The 27,678-nt window shown below is 36.6% G+C and overlaps 1 protein-coding gene across 1 annotated transcript; it reads left to right on the top strand.

The window, feature by feature from the left end:
- Positions 1-17,273: 17,273 nt before the first annotated feature.
- On the top strand, positions 17,274-18,074 carry lrrc3 (leucine rich repeat containing 3; the record flags this gene model as incomplete). The annotated part of the gene is made up of 1 exon (XM_081367685.1): positions 17,274-18,074. One exon carries the CDS (start codon positions 17,274-17,276, stop codon positions 18,072-18,074), a length of 801 nt encoding a protein of 266 aa, XP_081223811.1.
- Between the last annotated feature and the right edge of the window lie 9,604 nt (positions 18,075-27,678).

Genomic DNA, 27,678 nt, shown 5'->3' with positions numbered 1-27,678 from the left:
AAGGGAGGCTGTTGTTATTATTTATGTCTATTGTAATGCCTATTATTTCACAAATGCAATAAAAATAAATGTTCGTATAGGACTGCAGTGGAGTGTCGAAAATGATTAACTGTTTGGTGGGAAACTCAGTATGGCATTACAAACGGCTTTTATATTTATTTATTTATTTTGTTTCATCTCTGCCCGACCTCATGATATCACATGATGTTTTTCTCATGCAAATCATGTGGTTACTTTGCACTCATAATATTAATACACATTAATTCACACTGTGCACATCTGAAATCATTACGTTCATTTTGTTGGTCATGCAGTTTTTCAATGTACTAGAGCAGCAAAAAAAAAAAGCCCTCTCTACCTGTCTGTCTGTGCTGTGGGGGGGAGGGGGGAACAGAGTAATTATTTTATGTTGGACAATTTGCTGCTTGCAGGTCTATAATAGATTCAAACTTCTGCTGAGTTTAGTTTAACTTTGAAATGTTTTGTAAAAAGGAGAGAATAAAGTTTGTTTTTCCCTTGAATTTTTGTGATGCCTTGTTTTTTTGAATCATTATTAATTATTTGCAGTTGGTTGGTCTAGGGAGAGAAATGAACCAGGGCTTGGGGCAAAAAAAAAAAGGCTGTGATCTAAAAAAAATTGTTTTAATGAATGTGAAGAAAACAAAAGCAAAGTCTCCATACTTAAACATTAGATACATGACGTATTGTAATGGTAAACAGTGCTGTATAAAATGAAATAGACTAATTGATTATTCAAAATTATTTTGAGCAGAGCATGCTTATGTGATTTACTTACTGCTACTGTTTTATTTGGTGTTTGTTTTATTTTATAGATTTTATAATTGCTTAGACTGAGAATTTATTGCTTTGAAGCATTTGACATAAATATGCTTTGGCACTTTTTATCCAACCCTTACCACTAGAGGTCGCTAAAAGTTGTAATTAGCTTCATGTAAATTGACCTGTATATTGCCTCAAAAAGTGTTTGCTCAAAAGCTTACTAATTAATATAAGCTTTACATTTTTGAGATGCTTTAACTAGCATAACCACAAACAAGCATTATAGAATTGCATTTAAAGTGATTAATTGTCCAGCTGGAGATGTTGTTCTTCTTGGGTGACATAATCAATAGTAGCCAGTGGCTATAGGTCTCTATGATGCCTTCTCCAATGCAGAAACCATTAAAGACCATATATCAAGATCCAAGTTTGCACATGCAAGATTATTTAAAATCCATTAAGGTTTGAACAAAAGTTTATTGGCTGTCCTTTGTAATTCTGTTGCATAAGATTCTCTACAGCACTAATAAAACTCAAAGTCATTTTCTTTAAATTAAATATGGCAGCGTGGCTAATCGCCGGTTGATCCTGCCGGCCTCTCCTGTACGCCAAGGGAAGGCATCAGGAATGGCCCTCGATCAGCGCAGTGTTTCAGAATTAGTCGTTCACTCCAGGGGGAGAGAAGGTCACCTTTACACCACGCTCCGTCATTGGCCTCAGTTTGTTCCCTGCCGCCAGAAATAAGCTCAAATTAAAACACCTCTTGATTGCCCTCCCAAAGTCCCTGAACACATTTTGGCTGTACATGTTCCCTGTGGAAAAGAGGAGACAAGGTACAGTCCAGACAGAGGATACACAGTCCATAACTTCAATGTTTGTTGTGTTATCGCTGGTAGTCTTTGTAGTAATCCGAAACTCCATGCTTTTCAATTTCCTGAATAAAACTGACCATTGTAGGAGGGATTTCTGTTATTGATTTTTTTTGGACAATTGACTGCTTGTATAATCTACTGCTGTGAAACTCCATATCCAAAGATAGCTTTAGAAAAGGTCAGTATTATTGATATTAATAATATTTTTATGCAATTTAAAATGCAAGAGGGGAATATTTTTAGATATTCTATTTTTCTGTTGTTTGGACCCCAACATTCTTCAGAATATCTTTTTCTGTGTTCCTCAAACGAAAGGAAGGTTTGGAATGACACGAGGGTGAGTAAATGGTGAAAGAATTTTCTTTTTTGGGGTGAATATCCCTTTAAGATTTGATAAACAGTGGGTAGCTCCTATATTTGTCTTCTCAACATGTGTTTGATTGCCTGTTCTTCCATAACTCTGCAGCTGCTTGCAGACATTGCATTGTATTGTGATGTGATGTAAAATGTCAAGCTAAAGGGGGTTCTATTTTCCTTCAGTATAATATTTCTCTTTAAAGCGCACCAACTTATTATAGCTACATCTCTTGATATGACGTTGGATTTCCACTGACAATAGTCTGAATTAAAACTGCACCCTGGGGAACTGACTTCATCCTAAATATACTTAAATCCAATCATGTGTAATTCCCATGTGTTCTGACAGCCCGTTTTGAAGTTGCATAAAGCATAGCTGCCAATAAAAGAGACTCAATTCATTTGGAACGCAGCTGACAAAATACATAAGATAATCACTTAAATGCTTTTTTGATCTTTTCTTTCTTTGAGGAAGTTAAAAACTACAATGAATCTTCAGCCAGGCCTTAACATGACTTTGAGTTTGTTACACAGCCAATGCAAAGATTAAATGATTGCCTCATAATTTTATAAGCCTCAATCACTTTGTTCATGAATGTGTGGAGCAGGATACGTTTCACTGTCAATCACAGAGCAAAACGCCTAATTCCCTAGGGTGGCACCCTCTAAATTACTGAAAGGTTGGCTTTTATGTTGAGTAAAACAGGGCATGGAAACTAATTAGGTGGGGGTTTTTTTTTTCATCAATTATACATCAAGATAGGACATTTATTTAAAACATAAGAGACAGATATACTGCAGTAAATGATTAGTGTCAATCCACTTCATTAAATTAATTTCTAATTCATTATTAATTTAATCAACATAAGCAGCCTTTAGTACAGAGAAATTGTGGTGTTTAAAGCAATAATCACCATTTCAATTTCTCATATTTAAAGTCAATTGAGAATTCTTCTTTTTTATATATTTATTAGAATGTTGCAGTGTTTATTTCAAAATAAATTATCTGTGCACATCATTATTTTTTTAATTATTTAATAAAAAAAAATTAACGTCCCTTCTCCCTTGATCCAACTATCCAATAAATTCCCACTATTCCCACCCTACACTTTTCCTTTTCATGCCAACTTTAAAACCCTTGTGTTATGTTGCGGGTCAATTTGACCCGTTTAAATTTTATAGTTGCTGGAAATACTGGTTAACCTATGGTTTTTTTCTTGATATTTTGTGACTTTTTCTCATTTATCATCATGAACATGCATGCAAAGTTTCAACATGCTGGTGTTTTTTGACATATACAAACAAAACAACTGTTCCTTTCATGATGTTCGCGGGTCAATTTGACCCGCATATTTTAACGCTCTAAGGCAACTGTACAGACCCAAAATAATAACATTTCTTGGTTATACTTTGATATTTTATTTTTTTACTACCTTATGAAGCAAAAAAATCAGGTTTTCCACACTTATTTCAATACAGAAAAATATTTTGTCAGCCACAGATGGTAAAAATTACCTATCATTTATTTTTTAAAGCTACCTGAAATAATATTAAATCTTTTTTTTTTCTTGATATTTTGTGACTTTTTTGCATTTATCTTCATGTACATGCATGCAAAGTTTCAACATGCTGGTGTTTTTTTTTTTTTTGACATATACAAACAAAATTACTATTACATTTGTGATGTTCGCAGGTCAATTTGACCCCCTATTCAAAAGCAACTGTACAGACACAACATAAAAACATTTATTTTATGTATCAACTGGGCATCAACTCCAGTTCTAAAGTGTAAGTGTATCTAAAAGTGCTCTAACCCAAACCAAACACACTAGAAAAAGCTAAATCATGGTGTTCAGAGTTAATTTCAAATTACAAATGAAAATCTTTGACAGAAGCAGATAGTAAAATAAGCTCTCATTTATATATTCAAGATATCTGAAATATCTTGAGACTTCGACATAGACTGCAGGAAAAATTAGCTCAGATTAATTGATCAATTGTTCAGTTATGATGTTCTAAGCAAAAAAAAAAAAAAAGTAAAAAAAAATGTATATTCAAATATATATAAATATAATGTATATTCAAATTTTGTCAAAGCAAAACAGTTTTAAAAAATGGTTAAAAAACATTTTCATTAAATCATATCTTCAGATATATATTTTGGGGAATATTTGACAAATGTTGATATTAAAAGTTTACAGTTTGTACCTGAATCTTTGTTGTTTTTCATAGTGTGATTTTTGAGGAATTGCATTGAATCCAATGCGGGTCAATTTGGCCCGGACCATAAGGGGAGTGCACAGAATTCCAACATAACACAAGGGTTGGGGATTTGAACAAAATTCTATGATTTTTTTCTCATGCGAGAAGCAGTTTCACTCAGATATACGCCACAATAGAACAGAAATGACGATCGCTATACTGTTTCTTCTTAACTTCAAGGTTAGAGATTTGAACAAACCTGATTAAAAAATTAATTCTGAAGGAGGGAACTGAGCCATATCTGCAGACCAGACTTTCCAAATTATAAGATATCACTTTTGAAGGTATCACAAGGTCTAAAATGTTATTTATAAATCTATATTAAATTTGCGTCGTACATGCTGCCTAAACCTGAGGTCTTTGAACTGTTGATTGAATTTGCCAGGCTCCAGTTTGTTCAGAAGCCAATCTCAAATTTCCGGGCATTGAATTGTTATCAGCTCCGCGCATGGCTGACCGTTTAACGCACAATGCAGGACAAAATAATTTCCCTTTTCCACAGCTCAGTACCTCTCCTTATCCTTAGTGCTTCTCATAGGATTGTTTCACATTGGATTATCACCGCGTTTATGCGTTGTAAGAGCGGGTTTTTTAATTAACCTCTGAAACACTCGGTTCATCTTGGCTCTGACTAATGTAGGTCCGCTGTGGGACTAGGTTTGCAGATTGGTGACAGTGACCAGCAAACCCTGGCTGGACCTCGAAGGATAATTGTGATAAATCTAAGTGGGTTAAAAGCGTATTTTAATCAGGAACCAACCCATCAGAGGAGATGGATTTACTTTGTCACAGCACTGATACGCTTGAATTAGTCCAATGGTTACAGAGGCAGAATTCTCTTTTGGCACTTGACACACGTAATTTATCCATTAAAGATGCTCTAGAAGAGGGAATTCATTCAGGTGAAGGTGCATTGAAAGAGAAAATTAGCTTCCTTGATATACAATTAGGTAAAGTTTGTTCATGGCTAAGGACTATGCAGTGGCACTTGCACATCTCCTGAGACCCTCAACAGCAATGCATGTTGATCAGGTAAGATTTTAGTCCAGTACTGGACAATATATGCAAATATGAGGTAAACCATGAATAATGTAAATAAAATGAGTGTCAAAAAGGTTGAGAACCCCTAGAGTTTCGGTAGAGATCTGAATCATTTCTGAACTATACTCAAATTTAATTCCGCAATAAAAGGTCAGGTCATTTTGATAAGAACTGAAAAACATTAAATTCTTCAAATTATCTGAGCTATATGCTATCCACAATTATTATACTCTCACTGTGCTGTATGTCAACCATAGTCTCATTTGTGTCTATTTATTTCTAAGGATATTGTGTTATACTCTTGAGAGCTACTGTAAAAAGCAGCCTGTGTGCAATAACATTTTCCAATGGGCAGCAGAACATTGAAACTAATGGAAGAGTGATATAGCCCTTCAAAAAGAGATAGAAACAGGACGCTTTTCACATTAAAATGGATGAATCCAATAACTGAGTTTTTATGGGATTATAGCTTAATATACGCTATAGAAGCCTCACTTTCTCATAAGTGAATGCCACCATCTTTGATCTTTTCATAACTGTCCACTTCAGCGGAGATGAACATTAATAATGCATCTAATCTACTGTAGCTAAACAGAAAGGTCAAAAGAGACCTCTTTAAAGGCCTCCACACACACCATTAAGAGTCTAAATCTGCTCAACATGGAGTGTAACATTCATGTTCACTCGTATATTCTAACCAATCAAATCAGTACAGACTAATCTTCAACAGCTTTTTGTGATCTTATTGGCTTTAATTCACAGCTCACTTGCCTGACTCTTTCACTTTTAACGTTTAATCAATCCAGAGCACATTGAGGCAGGTGATGTGTTGAAATATTCATTAATCTAAATGCAGTCTTCCTCGAGGGGATCACCAAATTGGGAATATTATCTTCGTAATTTAAAGTCTACATTTATCTCAGTTTGGTGTGATGTGTCATAGAGCTAGCTGTGAAAAATCTCAAAGCAGAATGGCAAACGTCTAACTGCAAGTGCTGACAGACTGCTGTCCATACCTGTCACTTAATTCCTGTTCAGTTAGACTGAGCGATGACAGGTCGTCTGTAATTTATGAAATGGCTATCTGCTCATGCTATGATTGGACTCAAATAAATCTACCAGGAAGCAATAGTATTTCTACAATCCCCTTTCCAGAAAAGTTGGGACATTTTGTAAAATGCAACAAAATCAAGAAAGTGTGATTTGTTAATTCTCTTTAGCCTTTAATTAAAGGGATAGTTCGGCCAAAAATGATATTTAATTTAACCCATGATTTACTCACCCTCAAGCCGTTCGAGATCCATATGTCAATCTTTTTTCAGACGAACACATTTTCAGTTATTTTAGAAAATGTCTTAGATCTTTCAGTGGTTATAATGTGAAGTTATGGGGTCCACCTCCTTCAAGTCCCAAAATGTGCATGCATCCTTCACAAAAGTAATCCATCCGGGTCCAGGGGGATAAACGAAGGCCTTCTGAGGGTAATCCGTGCGGGATGCTTTACCCGTCGTGACGTAGAACGAACGTAGAGTTTTGTTTTGCTCTGCTCTCTGGCGGCGCTGTCACGTTCGTTCTATGTCACGACGCTTCCTACGCTACGTCCTACATCATACGCCAGCATCCATCTCCGTGAACGCGTGTCGACCGCTACCGGAAGCCAGTTATTTTCGTTTATAAAGTTTTAAATATGTATATTTTTACGACAAAACCGCACGGATTACCCTCAGAAGGCCTTCATTTATCCCCCTGGAGCCGGATGGATTACTTTTGTGAAGGATGCATGCACATTTTGGGACTGGAAGGAGGTGGACCCCATTACTTCACATTATAACCACTGAAAGATCTAAGACATTTTCTAAAATAACTGAAAATGTGTTCGTCTGAAAAAAGATTGACATATACATCTCGAACAGCTTGAGGGTGAATAAATCATAGGTTAAATATCATTTTTGACCGAACTATCCCTTTAACTGACAAAAGAAAATGTGAAATGTTGAAACCTGCTGAAAATGTTAAAAGACATGTTTCAATGTTTTCACTGACCAACTTAAATGTATTTTGTAAATATAAATTAATTTTAATTTTGATGGCTGCAACACCTTCCAAAAAAGTTGGGACATTGGCATGTTTACCAGGGTGTCATCACCTTTCCTTTTAATGGAATCATATGGGAATTGAGGATTATTGTTGCAGTTTTGCAAGTGGATTTTTTCCCCAATCTTGCCTGATATAAGACAGCTGCTCAACAGCCAGTGGTCATCGTTGTCTGATTCTCCTTTTCATGATGGTTCATATATTTTCAATAAAAGACAGATCTGGACTGCAGGCAGGCAGTCAGGAACTTCAACTCCATAGTGTAGTGTTTCTAAGTTTCTCTGTTGTAACACATGCTGAATGAGGCCTGGAATTGTCTTGCTTCCCAGGAAAGATGTCACCTTTATGCCATTAAATACGCCTCCACGTCAATGGTACCTTCACACACATGCAAGTCACCCATGCCGTTTGCACTGATGCACCCCATACCATGACAGATGTTTGCTTTTACCGGTCGCTGATGAAAGTCTGGATGGTCCCCTTTGTCTTTGGAAAGTCAATGTCCGTTTTTTCCAAAAACAAGCTGAAACATGGACTCATCTGACTACAGCACACATTTACACTGTCTTTTAGATCATCTTCTATAGCTTTCTCTTTGCGTAACAGAGAATCAAGTTGCATTTCTTGATGCAGAAGCAGACTGTGTTGAGTGACAACGCTTTTCCAAGGTACTCTAGAGCCCAAGAGGCTATATTTAGCATGATGGTTTCTCATGCAATGCCATCTGGAGGGCTCGAAGGTCATTCACATTCAACAGAGGTTTTCTGCCGTGCCTTACACGGACTGAGATTCCTTTGGATTCCCTCAATCCATTCACAGTATTATGTTTGGTAGATGGTGAAAGACCTAAACACTTTGCAATCTTGCATTGAGAAATGTGATTTTTCTTTGCTTGCAAGTCTTTTTTCTTTTCTTTGCTAGCAAGTCTTGCTAGTCTTTGGTGGATGCTCCTTTTATACCTAAACATGATACCCTCACCTATTACTAATTCACCTGCTAATTGTGGACTTTCAAAAAAGGTTAACTTGGATATTCTGTAATCTTTTCCATTTTATTTTGCCTCCGTCCCAACTTTTTTTTGGAGTGTGTTGCAGCCATCAAAAAAATAAAAATAATAAATAATAATAAATAAATAATTTAAATATACAAAATGCAATTAAGTTAGTCAGTGAAAACAATTTTTATTCTTTGTACCTTTGAATATAGGTTCAAGAGAATTAACAAATCAAAGATTCTTGATTTTATTGTGTTTTACAAAATGTCCCAACTGTTCTGGAATTAGGGTTGTAAAAGGCTTTTTTATGTGCACTTATTAGCATTTTTTTATTTGTTACTCTTGCATGGTGAGAACAAGTTTATTAGAGCTCTGGGCATTTATCACATTTATCAACGTTTTGCAGCAGACCGAAATAAGAGAGTGATTTCTGGTCACACAGTTTGAAGGATTGAATGAAAAGTGTCAGCAGCTGTAAATTTTAAGTCTGTATTCAAATTCCAAGTCTTTAAAGTCCGCGTGAACTGGAAGTTGCAAACGACTTTTCTCCAGTGTTGTGACGTATTTCCCAGTGAAACGGAATATTGAACAGAGGGCAGGGTTTTACTCTAGCGCTCCTCCTCTCCATCTCTGCTCATAACAGACTAACGGTTTGAGGGGAGTGGTAAAGCGTTTCCCAACCCAAGTCCTCAAACATACGTCATCAGGGAAGGTCCTCCAATGCAGAGGGGAGGGGCATTTTCAGATTTTGATTAAAGATTATGAAGCCAAAAAATTTTTTGACTTGCATGGATGAATTGTTCACCACAAAACAATCAATTTAGGCAAACAAAGTAAGTATGGTCAATTTTGATTTCATGTGGACTTTAATTATTTGTGCCATTTCCATGTTAAGTTGCTAAATAATTTGAAGGGTTTTGCTTTTTATTAGGAAAATATATGAGAATACAGTATATCTATATTAAAATACATTGGTGAATCTGTCCCACCAGTGCCCTATAGTTTCTTTTAGAAGAAATGTCCATTATTGCAATTCTAGTAAATGGCTGGGAGATAAAAATAGTGCCCCCAGGTAATGAGCAGCTGAGGAAATACGAGTTCGGAAAACTGCTTACAAAACAATCAAAAGAGGTTAGTGAGTGTCTGCCATCATCAATGAAAACCAGTATAATGCAAAAAAAAAAAAAGAAACCTCTCTTATCTGTGGCCAATGTTAAAGGGCATATAGATAGGTGTTGTTTTGTTGCAAGATGATATTGTGAATTGAAAATGTTTGGTTGTGGGTTGATAGCGTAACAAACCCTATTCTAAAACTGCCCACAGACTAACTCCTGTCACACATGGAGTCATTAAAGCTGTGGAGAATAATATAAAAGAAGAGGAGAGGCTCTCAAGAGGGAAACATTTTGGACGTATGCTCTCAAACCAAGGTCTCCTGGTCTCAGTGAAGATTTGAACATTACTCTTTTTTATGAACTCCTCCTAATGACCTCCACGTAAGTATCTCTACGTTTTCAGCTGTGAGATGCTCTCTGGAGAGATGGTTCTGTTCCCAATATCCTCAATTACTTTTAAACTTTTGTTGGTTTTAAACTGCATTACTCCATTATTCAATTGAAGCAATTAAGGTAATAAGTTGCTGTTGCACTATAGGCAAATTGGTTCGCTTGATGTAAATCCCACCTGGTAAGTGTGATTTAATTGGTGGATGGTGTTGGAACGAACACTGTGGTGGTAAGTAATTCAATGCTGTTGATTTCACTCCTAATTATCCCAGGACTACAGCCCTGTTTGAAACTGGATTCATAGTATAAGTTTGAGAAAAGTCAAAACTAAAAAAGGAGCAGTTTCTTATCTTTACCTTAGGGAAGAAACACCGAACTACCACATTAATATAGGATTCTGCAAATGATGTGCCCATAAGGCTGCCAAAATACAAAAAATGCTGTTAACATAAAACATTATTTCAACCAAAAATAAAATGAATTGGTTGTGGATTGTGGATGTATAGGTTTCCCTTTAATTTCTTATTGCCCTTCAGACAAATTGATTTAATATAATTTGTATCTTCATTTTACATAGAGTAATGCACCCAGTATTATAAGACTTGTTCGGATGTCACATAAACAAGGTTTTGACAAGTATAGGTTTCCAATCCTGTGCAGTGATGGTCTGACCTGTCAGCTGTCACTGACAGACTACTCATTATATTCTGCAGTCCTGCCTAAATAAGTAGATGCTGGCTAGTAGGTTTATGAAGAGTTATGTGAATTAGTTCCTGAATCATTTCACAACAATCAGGAAGTTACTGTTGAGTTTTATACAGGCCTGGATAAATGTTCTCAAGCATTCCAAAACATCCATATGCTATTAATAATTTATCATAATTAAACTGTATTCTGTATTATTGGCTCTAGGAAGTATTTGTACTGGTATAGTCTTTAGGTCAGGTAAATGAAGTAATCTACAGTAACCTAAGTTACCTTGAGAGAATATTTGCTTCCAATCTACAATGTCCAGTCTCCGATGAACATTCAGGATATTTCCATGCTACAAATACACATGCCAATTTCTGTAAAAAAAAAAAAAAAAAAAAAAAAAAAACGATTTATGAACCATAGGTAGGCCTAGCATCCGTCACTGGATTGCACAATCTTTATACCATAGATTTTAGGAGGTCATACCTCTCCGTGTGTAGCCTACTCTTTCATGTAGCTAATTACAGGAAAAAAACAAAAAACAAAACAAAAAAAAAAACGGTTGCCAACATATGTCTTTAACGAAACATTAAATAGACAGTCAGTATGTCAAAGACAGCTAAGGGGCATTGTTAGGCACGATGTGGAGCGGAGTGCCTATAACCCCCTTAGCTGTTCTAAATTCACTGTAAAACACGGCTTCAAGGGTCTTATTGCTTTTATAAAACGGTTACTCCATAAAAATATTAATTTTGATATTTATTTTATTGATAAAATAAACACCAGCAACAAAAAATATAACGTTATAACATGTATTCCTCCGCCAAGCAATGTAGTTCCAAATAGGTTGCCAAGCAACACATGCAGCAACAAAGTATCACAAACGGCAGTTGCGTAGTAATATAATGCGGTCACAGGTGTATGTTTGTTGCTTCGAACGCGTCTCAACCAATCATAATCAAAGACCGGACCTATCTATTTTTACCACATCTTTCTATGGCAGAAATAGTAAGATAATTATGAGGTTAGTTTGAAAAGCCCTTCGAAGCAGTTTTGTTATTGTAAAGAGTTCGAAACTTTACCACACTTCTCAGAAGATATGTTTGTGAATCGTAGCCTACTACACTGGTGGCTTATAGCTGTTTGTTTATCTGTGAATTTCACGGACAACTCAACAGAAAGACGTTTCGTAGGCTATTATTTTGCGATCCATTATATTGTATTGCATAGGCCTATTCGATAGACTTCAAACTCACTTCAAGTAGGCTACTCAGCCTGGTAAAACATTTACCCTATGTTGCCGTGGCTCTCACGTTTAGGAAGCAATTCGGTTGAAAAGCGGTGCAGGAATTAAAATAGCCAATTGTTTGGGGCATTTTAATAGTTTAGCTGTTAAGATGTAGCCTACAGACTAATATTTCTGTAGGAAAAGCGTAATGTTCTATGAGAATAGTTCTTCTAAAACAAAACGACACTAATGGAGCAAATATGTGACCTGCTGAAAAGAACCACTGAACGAACCAGTTACTGAATCGTTTTTGTAAACGGGTCAAAGGATTTCGAAATCGTCACTGTACGAACCAACGAAACAAATCTTTTTGGTGAACTGATAAAAAAGATTCGAGTCACTGGGATGAATCAAAATCCTCACCACGAGTAGCCTAGTCAGTCAGTCAGAAGAACAGAAGCGGGTGGAGCGAGCGCGCGCCATCAGCCTCCAGCACAGCAAACAGAGCTCGCCATCCAATCAGCGCAAGGCGGCTGTCTTATACTGCTGTGTGCTCTTCACTTTTTACACTCACTGCGAAGGCGTCTGATCCACTGAAGTATCAACAAGTATGGTAAGTCATGATAATGCATACAATTCATGTTAAAAAGCAAACTTTTTGAAACCACACATAAAGCTTAAATGCAATATCTGTAATTCGTTCTGGAAAGTAGGCTAGTGAGATTTGTCTTATCTGTATATGCTCGTGTAATATTTGTGTCATGATCTTGCATTAATATTTTCCTTTATTTTATTGTTACGTCTTTTGTAGTTCCTCATTTGAAGAACAATGCATGTAGGTTGACATGCTATTCTATATTTTATTCCTTAGTCAGCTGTTTTGTAATGACAGTAGGTGCAGGATATGTTTATAATACAATAATTGGATGTTTTCAAGCGTGAGCATTAAATATAGACTTTGAGTAGACAAGATTTACATGCACTCAGTTTTGTTTGCAAATGACTTAATTTCCCACGTTATTATGGTCTAAATACGATGACTTTTTCTCTCAGCGTTTCTTTCATGTATTCAGTCTGTTGTTAGCAGTACGCTTACCAAGTCCAGCCTCGTAGCCTACTATAACCTATGCTGTCGTCATGTTTTGGCAGGTACATTTTTCAATGTAAAGTGCTTACCAGATGCATAGCCTACGTCTTTAGCCTACCAATGAGAGAAGAAAGAGAGATTGAGATAAATTATGATACTCCAGCAGTGTTGCCAGATTGGAAATTTCTAAGTGTTTTACCAGAAGCTCAAAATTATCGTACACGAGTCAAACGTAGGCTACAGAATACAGCTATTTATTGACGAATAACTTTTTGACACGACATGAAAGTGACTTTATTGCTATAATATCGACTTCAGACTTTTTTATTTTATTTTTTATTTTACTTTTTTCTTCTTCTTGCAAAACATAGGTACAGAGATGACATATACAACTTTGTATAAAATATACAAAACGAACATTAACTTGTGCTCATGAGAGAGTCATTCTCCTCCACGATGATGGCCGAGAAGACATAATGACAAAATTCTTCTCGGTAGACGTAGAATCCACAGCTAGATCAATGAGTATGAAGCCATATGATTACAACGACCATCATTTGAAGCGTCACACAATTCTGATATTATCGTACATTATGGGATTTTTTTCATTATTGATCGTACGTTGTACAGAGGTCGCAATTATCGTACAAATACGATAATTATCGTACGTCTGGCAACACGTACTCCAGCGTTGTCTCTTCACTCTCAAACTATATAAAGCTATTCAAGTCTAAACCGTAAACAGTCGGCACACATCCAGTTGTATTAAATTCCATCTTACATGTAGCCTACCTACGTTGTTACATTGCTCTCATGTGTTATTTTCATATCTTTTTTTTTTTTTGAATATTTTGATATAATTTGTTTTGAGGTAAATTGTCTTACTTTAGAAAAAACACCTCCATGCTCTGCTCTGATTCTTCTTCATTGACAATATAGTTAAAACGTTTGTTGTCTGTTATTGACACATATTTGAATTTCATTTAATGTAAGCTTAAAAAAGCAGACAAATTACGTTTGTATTCAGGTAGCCTACGTATTTAAAATGTTTTAGTGTGGTTACATTATTTTTCAGTTGAATGTGTGGTTTCTTTAGGATGTTTAGGACTTTAAATAATGCAAATGCAGCTGTGATGTGCTTGCTGAGGGTGTATCACTCACAATCCCTCTTTCGCAACACACCTTTATAGATGAGCCATGTGTCCTACTTGCATCCTATTGGATTCTAAACGTGGCTTGAGGTTTAGCATCCATCACAATAATCAACTAGTGCTACTGAGCTGCTGCTGATTCAACAATCAATCCTGAGCTGTGTTGCTTATTGCTTACTGTAGCCTACACTGCCCGTGAATTAATCTTTTATTTCGACACTTTCAAATGATGCATCCCACATGTCTCATGTGCTGTCTGTGACAAAGTTTTAGTGGAAAGAATGAAAGTCATTTCACTGCATCATGTGTTCGGCTTAGGCCTATTAATATTTTCTACCTGCCTTACGGACTCTTATAAAATGAGTCTCAGCAGAGGGGGTTTTGACAAAAGAGCTATTCACACTTGAAATAGTTAACCCTGTCATTCTATACACAGGGTAAAGGGAATCACATCTCATAATTTATTCATAAGCTGACGTTTAACACTCTACATTCATAAACCCTGGGTTAACATTCTTATTTGCATATCTGCGGTGTCAGTGTCACTGATTGGCGAACACTGTACACAATACATTTACAAAAAGGCTCTAAAATTTCACATTCTTATATATTGTATGGGCATGCTGTACTATCAAGTTTATCCTGAATGGACTTTTCAAACTATAAAGGTAAGAATAAAACGGTCTCTTCTTCACTACAATTTGACATTTTCCCCCCTCAAATACTGAAACTACTGTTTATACAACACGCAGTGTTTCTGTGACTGTCCAAAGCACGTGAATATGAGGCTTGTCGGTTGCTAAGCATCTAGTCGTAACATTCTAACACTGCATCGTTTCACACTGTACACATTTGGCTCTTACAAGTGTGAAATGTTCCTTTACCCGGGGTTAAAAGCGAGGTTTAGAACGACAATAGCGCGGGGGTTAAGGGGAAAACAATGTGAAAAGCCCTAAAGTGTAAGCTATCCATTTAGACTGGTTCGTCAAAGGGTAGTCATGATCTGATTGATCAGCACAATGTAGGGCCTTTATATGATCTGTCCTAGAATGAATTATTCTAGTCTAGTAAGTTTAAAGGTATAGTGTGAATTAAATCGTGTGATGTTTACCTCACCCTCATGTTGTTCTGACACTGTGTTATTTTGGTTCTTCCATAACACACAATGTGGAGTGTCAAAGATGCTTCAAGCTTTGTTTGTTTGAACCATATAGTTAAATGAAATAGAAATGAAGACTTGAAATATAGTTGTCATATGGACCACTTTTATGATAGTCAAGTCAAGTCACCTTCATTTATATAGCGCTTTTACCAATATGATTGATGATAATTTACTTCCGAGAAGACATTTTATCCTATTTGGAGTTTGTCAGTATTTAGCAGTTTACTTTCCTTGTGCTGAAAAGAACAACTGGGATATTCTGCTTATTACAGAATGTACATCTTTTGGATTTCACTGATGGGAAATAAAAAGGTTTTGAATGACATGATGGTGAGTAAATGACAATATTTTAATTTTTGAGTGAACTATTGGGATATTAAAGGGGGGGTGAAATGCTCATTTTCACTCAATCTCCTGTTAATCTTGAGTACCTATAGAGTAGTATTGCATCCTTCATATCTCCAAAAAGTCTTTAGTTTTATTATATTATATTAAGAAAGATAGGATGTACCGAGTCTTTCCGGAAAAAAACGAGCGGCTGGAGGCGGGCCGTGTGGGCGAAGCTAAAGCTGTGCTAACGCGCAGAGCCAGTAACAACACACAGAGACAATAGATTAGAAGCAGTTTTACTCACCGAACCTTTATCATTGTGACTGCTCGATCCTTAAGCATTAGACGATCTGCAAATCCGTCGATCTGGGCTTTGTTTATAAAACAATCATCGTCGAAATGCAGGGAACAAACAGTCTAACGTACACAACTCCGTTTATGCATAGGAAAAACAAACTCCATCCACTGGTGCCTTAACGCCGGGTTCTTTGGGAATCTGTGCAGGGTTGTCTTGCCCTGGCAACCAAAAACACACTTCTTTGGTGACATTGGCTTCCCAAAAGCCGGGCAGGGCGCTTTGATGGCGAACTTCTTTCGCTCTCTTTCTCTGGTCTAGGAGTGCGCACGCGCCCGCGATCTTACCGGAGAAGTGCCCTTAGGACCCATATTAGGAAATTCCGTTACATCTGACGTCACACATACCCATACTCGAAAAAAACTTTCCGAAACTTGTGACAAACCGGAAGGACAATTTTTGGCACAGAAATACTCCTTCAAACGTGCAATTAAATTTTTGAAACTTTGTCCATGTTTAGCATGGGAATCCAACTCTTTAACAGTGTAAAAAACTCAGTATGCATGAAATAGCATTTCACCCCCCCTTTAAAAAACTTTATCCATGTGTATTTTTTTTTGTTTTGTTCCATCATTAGAGTTACTAATAGCCTTTAATGAGCATTGTGTTGCAATGGCGTAAATGAGAAATTGATTTGTTTTGTTTTAACAAATCGGCCCTTTGTAATATTATTAGATTAAATGCAGCATAACAAATGTATTCGTCTGCAAGATATGAGACTTATCTCAAATTGTTTTGTCATGGTTGGATCCATTTCAGGTCAGAGCACTCTAATGTTGCTTTGTATGTTACAAAGCATATCTTAAAGGGATAGTTCACCCAAAAATAAAAATTCTGTCATCATTTACTCACCTTCATATTGTTCCAAACCTTTATGCCTTATTTTTTTTCTATGGAACATGGAAGAAAAACTTTCAATCTTTAATTTATATAAATATGAATTTCTTTGTTAATCCAAAATGTCTCTTTGTGTGGGTGATTCTTGTTCTCCTTTTTGTTCTTGCAGTTCCCAGACTTGGCAGGAGGGACTTCAAGTGAATGGAGCCCTATTCAAATCTTTCTTCTGCTTTTGGTCTCTAATTAAAACTTGGCTGTAGAACCTTTTCCTCTCAAATGTTTAATTGCCTCTCAGATGTTCATGGTCTCGTTTGGATTCTCTCCAGGACACTCACAATGGCTTCAAACACCTGAAAATTAAAATCACTACTCTACATATGCTAAAAGGGCGTTAATAAGGAAAAACTCCCCGCTGTTGGAATGACACAGTGACATGTAATGTTTACTCATTAATTTTCCAATATGACTTGGATTAACAATGACTGCCCTTGAACTGTAGAGCATTCAGAAAGTAAGTAGCTGGACATGACTTACCCTGTAGGGGCTCATCTGTCAAAGAAAGTCTTCATCCCTCATGGCTATCCCCTTATCTTGAGATTACTTTTAGCCGTGATTTGTTTGAGCGTGATGGGTTTTGCCTGTCCCAAGAGCTGCCACTGCTCCGAGAGGAATGGCTTAACCGTAGTGCAGTGTTCCTCTCGCAACCTTGTGGAGATCCCCCCCGACCTTCCGCACGATACTGTGTCACTTCAACTGTCCTCCAATCGCATAACCAAAATCCCAAACCAGGCTTTTAAAAACCTTCCCTGGCTCCAAGAGTTGGACTTGTCACGGAACGCTATTGAAACCGTGGACGCTGGGGCTTTTCAAGGTGTCACGGAGAGCTTGCGGGCGCTCGACCTGTCCCATAATCACATGCAAAGCATCCCCAAGGAGGCCTTCGCTCGGCTGCATGCCAAGATCAGCCTGTCCAACAACCCGTGGCATTGCGAGTGCACCCTGCAGGAGGTGTTGCGCGAACTCTGGCTGGACCCCGAGACGGTGAACGAGGTGAGCTGCCACACCTCTGTTCAGGAGGAGTACGCGGGCAAACCTGTCACCCAAGTCTTGGATTCAGGCATAAACTTTTGCAACTTCCACCATAAGACTACCGATGTAGCCATGTTTGTCACCATGTTTGGTTGGTTCACGATGGTTATCGCTTATGTCATCTATTACGTACGGCATAACCAGGAAGATGCCAGGAGGCATCTGGAGTACCTCAAGTCTCTGCCAAGTAGCTCCCAAATTAGTAAGGATTTTGACACAATCAGCACTGTTCTCTAGCATCAATCAATGCAGTGTAGGAGTGAATGTGTTTGGCGCAGTGATGATGGCACAACAGCAAGCCTTATAAGGAAGAGTGGGGCAAGATGTGTCATTTAAAGAAGTTGTCCTCTAGGAAAGGAGAAATGACGAATCACTGATGAACATGTGAAAGATTTACATTTCAAACACATTTTGATAATGCACAAACCAATTCCAAAGTATTATTTTGCTGCACATTATATACATTTTCATAAAAAAGAAAAACATATTATTTTCTGAATATTTGAATTTAAATGTTTTATTATGATAGTGTTTTTGTTTATGATAGTGTAAAAATATATATTTTTATTTATTTTGCTTTGACACCAAATTTTTTTTTTCTGCTTCAGAAAATATATTTTGACATGCAAAAAAAAAAAAAAAGAGAGATGCACATGATAAAAAAAAGTCATTTTCAACTCTTTCCCCATCATTGACCGAAATTTCCAGCAATCCATGTTTTCACTGTTTTTTTTTTTTTTTTTTTACAGAGCCTCTGTTCTTTTTTATATATATTGCATGTTCAGATATTCATACAACAAAATATTCTTTGGGCTGAAAATGATCAAAAATGTTGGCGGTGGCTGGCAAATAATGCTGGTGGGGAACGAGTTAAATATATGGCCCAGTTTCTTGAATTAAGGAGGTGACAGATTAGCCACTGACACATCTTACCCCACTGTTCCCAAGTTAAAGTATTATTTAATTGTGAATGTTTTTCGTGGTTTTTCACACAATGAATGTGTTGACAATTGTTCTGTGATGCAATTCAGTGTTTCCATTCATGTACCCTCAGTCGACCTACATAAGTCCTGCAGTCTCGGTGGTGGCCGCTTTGTGCCTCACGACAAGCTCTGCAGAAGCTCCAGTTTTTCTGCAGGTGCTTAAATGACACTTTTTCTTGAATTGATTTATTAATTTGTACGCTAATGTAATGGTTTCAGAACCGAATATTAAATGCTGGATTTAGGGATATTTTTTTTTTTCCTTCTTTTATAGCGATGACCAAGGAGAGCAAGTACATAATCACTGCCAAAAAACAAACAAAAAACCCCATCAGTTAGGCTCTGCCTTGATAATTGGAAACTTGCCCTATTTTTGGCGGAGTTCTATATACTCAAGTGCCTGATCCTGGTACCTCAGCACCAATACACTGTGCATTGGGCATTATTTGGTTTGGTACAGTATCTCTCTGTTGTTCTACAATAATAATAAAATTGAAAAAATCCTTTAATAGTGAGTGTTAAGTAGAACAGTGTCATAGTCAAGTGAAAATTTTGGTGTATTTTAAAGATTTCTCTGATTGATCTTGGATCAATTATGTAAGATTAGAAGATGTTATGAGATGACACTCAAAATGGATTTTGTCACCTGTGCGTTAAAGTTAAAAGGGCTTGCAGGTTATATTTCATGTAGGCTAATGTGTATTTCTGTCCACATGTATCAGTTTTTCATTGTAATGAGCCTTTCAGCAGTAGTGTGTATATAGAAACATAAAAAAAATAAAAATGCTATTAGAAGGACTCTGCCTTCTTGCCTAGACTTTTTAATATCTTTGTTGTTGTTTGTAAGTTGCGTTCAATTTACTATATGAATGAGCTTTTGTGAACATGTTCAGCAAACAAAAAATCAATAGCTTGGGGTCCTTGATTTTATTTACCTTTGTTTTGTGTGAGTACTAGGCACAAAACAATGTCTTGCAGAAATGTTTTCTTGAACCTTCAGGGATTTCACGAGGAGTCATGCCACTGAGAGTAGATATTATGATTGCTTTCCAGTCCAGGGGTCTCGCCATATGTGAGTCTGTAGCTCTAGATCAATAGCAGATTCATTACAGGGGAAGGTTTGGAAAGCGCCTGTGAGCTTTAAAACCAGCTGGTCTGGGACTAGATGGCACCCTCAATTTAGTGAGGAAGCCAAAGTATAAGTGAAAGTGGCTGTGTTTGTGCTTCTGTCTTCAAAGAAAACATTGAATGGGTGGTCTATCTTAACTTATGGGACAGTTTAATGATTTACTGTTTCTGATTGCAAAGTTAGTATTTATTTACTTATGCAGTAAATCCCCATAGCACTGTTCATGAAACCCTCGTATCCTTGCCAAAGTCTTGATTTGTCCTTTAAAACACGTGGGATTTTGAATCATTTGCAATCAGATTCACTGTCAGTTTTCCTCAGCACTGTAAAACTATTAAAAAAAATCGTTTGCATCCTGATTGTCTTCCAGAATGTCATGTACCAACCCATTGTTCGGTTACATGTTATATAAAAAGCCCATTAGCAAGTATTAACTCCAGTAAATCTCGAATGTGCTTTTCTGGAGGCATTAGCAGGATATTAACTTGAATAAATCTAGGAGATTCTTATCACATTTGTGACATGAATGATTTATAGGAACACAATTTCAGTTATCATTTTTGCAGGGTTGTTGAAAAATTTTATGTTTTAATTATCTCTTAAAATGTGTAAATCATTCATATTAATACAGGTTGTTTCAAAAAGATTGTTTCAGCCAACATCTGTATGTCGGGCCAACGTGGGTTTGAAATGGGCTGAAAAATGGCCCCAATATAATGGGATTGTCTGCGGGTTCCATGATGGGTTTCAAATGGATTTCAGATTGGACTTGTCGACAGGTGAGACCCAACTGGGCAACATGCGCAAGACCCATCTCTGTACCTGCTGTAATTATAGTCGAAAAAGGTACTCCAGATTATAAAAAAAAAAAAAAAGGTTCTTATAAGAACGTTTCACTGAAAGCTTTTTTGGGCTAACAAAAATGGTTCTTCAATGGCGTTCTAAGACCACCTTTTGGAACATATTAAGGTTATTTTAACACCACATTATCAAAGTGCCTTTTTCAGCAAGGTTTTGGAACAGAGCCATTTTGATCACCTCAATGAGTTATAACCCTTTTAAATAAAATGCAATAACTCATCATCTTGCTGAATAAGTTGTGGGTGTGGTTGGCAGCTGCACTGTACATGACTGATTCAGTTTTTTTAATACATTTGATGTGATGGTGTTCTAGCTCTATAAATCTTATGCCTGTGAGGTTAAAGCCTGTACAGAAGGAAAAAGGGTCAAATGACAGAAAAGAGTAGCCTATCTAAAAGGCTCCAACCACAACAGTTTAGGGTCAGACTACAGCACTATGTGAAGTGCATTTGGCTGTCACATTACCACAGAGGCAAGCGGGTTACAATTTCCCAAGGAAACATCAGCAACTTTCCAAACGTCATCACTGACCTAGAGAGATGGATGTTGTTTGAGCATCTCAGCATGGCTTATCCATCAGTTTCTGACAGCATAGATGACGGATGCTCTTTGTGCCCTAAAATGACATGCAGTCAAGCTGGTCCAAAGACATTGTTGCCTTACTCATCCTTTTTTGCTGGTTTTTTAAATGCACTATTCTGCATGTTGAAGCTGCTCGCTCTTTGTAAGCCAGCCATGTGTTTACTGCCCTTTGTAATGTATTTACCTTGACAGTCCCTCGCAGGTCATGCACTAAACAATGTTTTTTTGTTTTGTTTTATTATTGATGAAAACATCTTTCATGTTTAGCTGACAAAATATTTTGCAGTAAGTTTTGCATTTAATGAGCTCACAGTCTGCTGCATGGTCTAAACATTTTCAGACAAAAAAATAAAGAATCAATGTTTTTACTTTCTTTTCTGGCCACCTATTACAATAAGCTAAGACTTCATGAAAGACCGGGCCACAAAAACACATTTGAAATGAATAAATAAGAATACAATATTGACTGAAAACCCACATGTGTTCCCGCATAATATTTATATCTTCCTTTTAACAAAATGCCTGTCATAATACCACGTGAATATGAATTGTTTTATTGATTTCAGTTAAGAAGTTATTTTTAAATAGAGTATTTTATTTTTATGAGCCACCTTTCCTGAGCCATTCAAACTAGCTGGCAGGAGTGTTTTTCTAATTGGAGCTCTCAGTACTTAGGGCACATTAGAGATTTATTAACATATTTTTCTCCATCTGCGTTAGATTGTCATTTTCTGAAGTGTTATCGTTTCTTAGCCATGTGTCCTCCCACTGGGATTTGTATTTGCTGGTGCTCTTTCACCACAGGGGTAATCTGTGCCATCCAAACAGCATTTTCCTCCTAGATTGGGTGTATTGAGCCTCCGGCATTTCTCTGACATTTGTTAGTAATCATTTTAAAAAGCTCCTGTGGGTATTTGTTTCTATTAACAGATTATGTTGCAGTACCAGCCAAAAGTCTGGACACATCTGCTCAGTCTTTTTATAAATATTTTCACCATTTATATAATGACAAATTACCTAAAAAATAAATAAATAAATTACTCTGACTCTTCCACGTACAGGTTCCTGTCCACACTTTTGACTGGTAATGTTTTTATTTATTTTTTATTGCGCATAATTTACCACATTTCACAGCCTGTTTTTAGTTTTTCATTTTATTTTCTAGCATAATTTTTTTTACATCATTGACTTTTTTCACCGTGTTGAAGGATCTAAGGATTCTCAATAGCAACCTGTGTGTGTTACTTACAACCGTGAATAACCACGCATCTGTGTTGTGTTTTATTTGATTATTATCATTATTATTTTAATTTTTATCAATTATCATTTTATTATTACTATTCATTTGTTATTTTATGTTTTTATGTATTATATTACTTATTATTTCTTTTCAATTGTTGTTTAATCTTATGATTGTGAGGTTGTAAGGGATGTTTGTCTTCACGACTAGGAGATATGTTAAGAGAATGTTTCCATTTCAAGGGTTTTAACATCATTTACATTTAATCAATTAGCAGACGCTTGTATCCAAACAATAAAACAGTCAAACCAACAATAGGGCAACAATATGCAAGTGCTGTGACTAGTCTCAGTTATTCTAGCTCAGTACACGTACTGTAGCAAGGTTGTTTAAAAAAAAAATAGATATAGAATAGTAAGTGTTAGTATTAATGGGTCAGGTGTTGATGAAAAAAAAAAAAACCATCCTCAGCAGTTTCTTGAAAATGGCTAAAGACTCAGTACTGATGTAGTGTGTTTAGGTGCAGCACCAGTGGTTGTTCTGTAGGCAAACAACAGGTCAACAAGGTTCCTGGTTGTCCTGGAAGGAGTTATGCTGTTTGGAGAAGTTGTGATGAAGTGTTGGGTTGGCTGAGACCACAAGCAGTTCGGTCTTCGCAAGGTTGAGTTGAAGGTGGTGGTCCTTTATCCAGCAAGAAATGTCTGTCAGGCAGGCTGAGATGCGAGCAGCTGCCATCGGATCATCTGGCTGGAATGAGAGGTAGAGTTGGGTGTCATTAGCATAGCATTAATAGGAAAAAACATGTTTCTGAATGACAGATCCTAGATATGACATGTAGATGGATAAGAGAAGTGGTCCAAGAACTGAGCCCTGAGGTACCTCAGGAGCTAGATGTTGCAACTTAGACACCTCACCCCTCCACAACACCCTGAAGGACCTACCTGAGAGGTAAGACTTGAACCATCATCACAGGACGATGTTGTGAAGTAGTCATTTTCCATTGTTTTTCCCTTGGTATAATAGCACTAGTTCGATTTGTACTGGTCAGACAAATTCTGAGCACATACGCAACCAAACTCTGCTATTTCTATTATCATCACTTCGTCTCCTGCTTCTGCTCTTCTCTGGCTTTCTCAGTCAAACTCTCAGGCGGATAGAAGACTGTTATTAGAGTTTTTGGGTACCAGAAAATACTTTCTGTTTACAGGTTTTACTGGTTTTGGACACCAGACAAAACATAGGGATCTGATCTAACAGTGTATACTAATTCTGTGCAATTCTGCTGCTATATATATATATATATTCCCAATTTTTTTTTTACATATTACTTTATTAAAAATCAATTGATTTGAGAAACAAATAACACAAATTTCTGAATTTTAAGTATTTTTTGTTTGCTTTAATAGCAGCATGATCATCAGGTGTTGCACACACTTGTAGTTGATGTTGATGTTGATGTTGATGTTCTCCATCATGATTTCGAAGGGATCCAAAGAGCATCTTGTGCTTCAATGGAAGCAAGAATATCTGACCTTTTGTTCAAAGAACTTCACACACTCTTAATTCTCCAACTACAAAATTCTTCAACTTTGTTTTAAAATTGAACTTGAATCAGAGATTTTCAGTTTAGTCTCGGACATCTGGACGCCACTGCTTTTTCTTTGACTGGTCTGCTGTTGCTTTGCCACGTGATCAACTCATGGTACAAATTAAATTTTTGTTTGCACAAAATAATGGCAGCATTTGCTTTCATTCTAATGATCGCAGCACTAACATCACAGTCTCTTTACTCATTATATTATTACCATAAAACTGCCAAGCCATCCTGTCATTACATGTAATATATGTGAAGGAATGTGACCCTCTACCTCAGTCTGTGTTTGGTTGTTCTTTCTGGCCATTAGCCACATGTGCCATCTGTTCATAACAATATAATCACTTCTAGATTAAACCCCCTGCTTCTTCTTCCTGCAGCACACAGACATTTGTCCTTGTTCTGTTGCACTTTCAGGTGTAATGTGTGTGTCGGTTGGAGACACAGTCAGGCATCACCCTTGCTGTGTCCCTCTGACCCCCCCCCCAGAGGTATATATATATATATATATATATATATATATAGTCACATGGGTCAATTTTCTGAAATTGAGATTCATACATCATCTGAAAGCTGAATAAATAAGCTTTCCATTGATGTATGGTTTGTTAGGATAGGACAACATTGGCCGAGATGCAACTATTTTAAAATCTGGAATCTGAGGGTGCAAAAAAATCGCGATTGTGCAGCATTCACTCCCAAAATTAAATGTTTTATATATTTACGGTTGGAAATTTACAAAATATCTTCATGGAACATGATCTTTACTTAATATCCTAATGATTTTTGACATAAAAGAAAAATCGATAATTATGACCCATACAATGTATTGTTTGCTATTGCCACAAATATACCCGTGTGACTTGTGACTTATTTGTGATTCAGGGTCACATATGCTTGCTCAGACTTATGTATGATAAGATTTTTTTTAATGATGTGAATGTTTACTTCATTATGAATTAAATTTCAAATGCTTTGTAGCCATGCCTTTATTCTTTTAAAACTAGATATGCTCATCTGAAATCCATGAACAGAGGTCAGGGTTTCTTCATTGTATTATTTGTATGACCCATTTAAAAGGCATGCCAGTAGATGACTTCCATTCAAGTCACACTCCTATGTTAATTGGATCTGGAAGTCTGGATTTACAATAACTAGAGGTTCAGTTTTTGTATAAAACTAAATAGGATTTTCTGAATGTGATGTGTGACTTACATGAACAGCTGTAAGAACATGCATTGCTTATTATTCCTTAAAAAAAAAAAAAAAAAAAAAGGAAATGAGTTTGAGAAATTGTGTTTTCAGCTGGCATCTGATGCAAAACGAATGCATCCACTTGCTCAGAGCCTTATATTGATGGGAAAAAATATATTATTTTTTGACGGTGACAATTGCAAGAGATTGTTGTCTTTCATATCTTGTTTAAATCTGTCTTTCTTGGAAAAAAAAAACCAACGTCATTTGCGATGCAGTGACCTTTTCACGGCATTGATTCTGGCATTTCTGATTTAAATGACAAGCCTATCATTGTTTTTATTTTTTACTTTTTAAGGTATTCAGATTCTAGTTATTTTTGCATGTGTGTCAGTGTGCTCCCATTTACCTTGGTTCATGCCTTAATTCCCTATCATGTGTTGATTAGGCATCTGGCAGGCCTCATTTGTGGTTTTGTGCAGATGCTAAAATGAAATGCTGCATAAAACGAACCCTCACTGGTCTAGAGAACATGCGTAAGATCAAAAAGACCCTAATGGAGGATGCATGTGCACTCTTTTGTTTTCTCAAGCCTCTGTTTCATTAATGGAGTTTCTTTCATGTGCTTTCCCATTCACTGCTTCTTTTTTTTTCTCTCAGAGCGTCGAGAGCTTTCTGTGTTGATTTCCTGTAGAGGCTGAGGAGCTTTAGTATTCTAGTATTTGAGCCAAAGTTTGAGTGCCCGTTAGATTTATTTGAAGGTATAATGCAGCCAAAAAGGGAGACAAAAATAATTTACTCACCCTCATGTCCAAACCTGTATGGCTTTCTATAGCAGAACACAAATAGAAATTTCAAAGAATTGTACGGCTACTCCTGGTCATTTTTTCCCTGTGCATTTTCAATGAACTGAAGCTTTCAAGCTTCAAACATTATGCAAAAGCACCATAAAAGTATCATAAAAGTCAAGTCACGTTTATTTATATAGCGCTTCTTACCATACAGATTGTTACAAAGCAGCTTTACAGTGATAACAGGAAAATGCAGTTTGTTTCTGCTGTACTGCAGATCGTGAAGAAAATATTGTCATAGTTTAGTTTAAGTTCAGTGTTGGTTCATTTTTGTTGTAAAAAAGTTATTCATGTAGTTCATTTATATTTATAGCCTCTCTGGAAAAAAACAGTGATGTCATCGTCCAGCTCAGTTCAGTTCTCATAAATGGTGTCAATGCAGGCAGATCAGTAATATTGTTGAATATTAGATGTCCCCAACTAAGCAAGCCAAAAGCCAACAGTGACAGTGGGAAGGAAACAAAACTCCATCAGGTGACAGAATGGAGAAAAAAAACCTTGGGAGAAACCAGACTCAGTCGTTCTCAGTAACAGATTGGTATAAGTTGATACCAAAAAATAAGACTGATTAACCCTAACTAACTGCTGTCATACTAGTTCTTAAGACACAGTCTTAACATAATGGCTATGTTTATGCAACTGGCCTCTTTAGTCATACAATAGCTTTGTATGAGGAATGAATCTTAATTAAGAATTTTATTCAGTTAAAAAAATCAGTCTAAATGATTCATATATTAATATGACTGATTCGATTCTCATGGTTTGATGCAATTATGAGCAGTTAAAACCTCACGAGGGGAAAATTATCATCAAGTAATGTCTTACTTTTTTTTTCTGTTCCACACATAAACCTTGTATTACTTCAAAATATAGAAAATGCTCTAGATCCTATTCCTTGTAGTTGCATGGAGAAAAAAACAACCAGTACATTTCTCCAATTATGTAATACAGACAGAAGAAAATCATATAGATTGACTTCCGAGTGATCTATTCCACTAAATGGTTAAGTCTATTTCCTTGCACTGATTAAAAGACTCATCCATTGATGACATCAGTATATTTAGACTGCATGGAGACTATCTGTGTGATTCAGCATGTCACACCACCTCCTCCTCAAACAGGCGGTCAGTCTGTCTTCACATTCACAGTGTGCGTGAGGGGGAGAGTGGGACTGCTATTCAAGGTGTCCACAGAGTATTATATTCTTTAATCTACCTCTGTACCTCAGGGGTGTTTTCTTTGAGGAGGCAGTGCCACCTCAAAGAGATTCAGAAGAGAAGATAATCGACTGTACAAAAATAACAAAAATATTATGTAATGTGAAATGAAATAGTGCATCTGTTACAAACTGCTCAGAGACAGGTTGAGGATCCAAATGCAGCTGTTTATTAGGGTAATCCAGGCAAA

Source organism: Scardinius erythrophthalmus (assembly GCF_964197995.2).
Source record: "Scardinius erythrophthalmus genome assembly, chromosome: 6".
In the NCBI taxonomy this organism is placed as follows: domain Eukaryota; kingdom Metazoa; phylum Chordata; class Actinopteri; order Cypriniformes; family Leuciscidae; genus Scardinius; species Scardinius erythrophthalmus.
The sequence above is the reverse complement of the archived record's forward strand: the minus strand, read 5'-3'. Positions and strand labels throughout refer to the sequence as shown.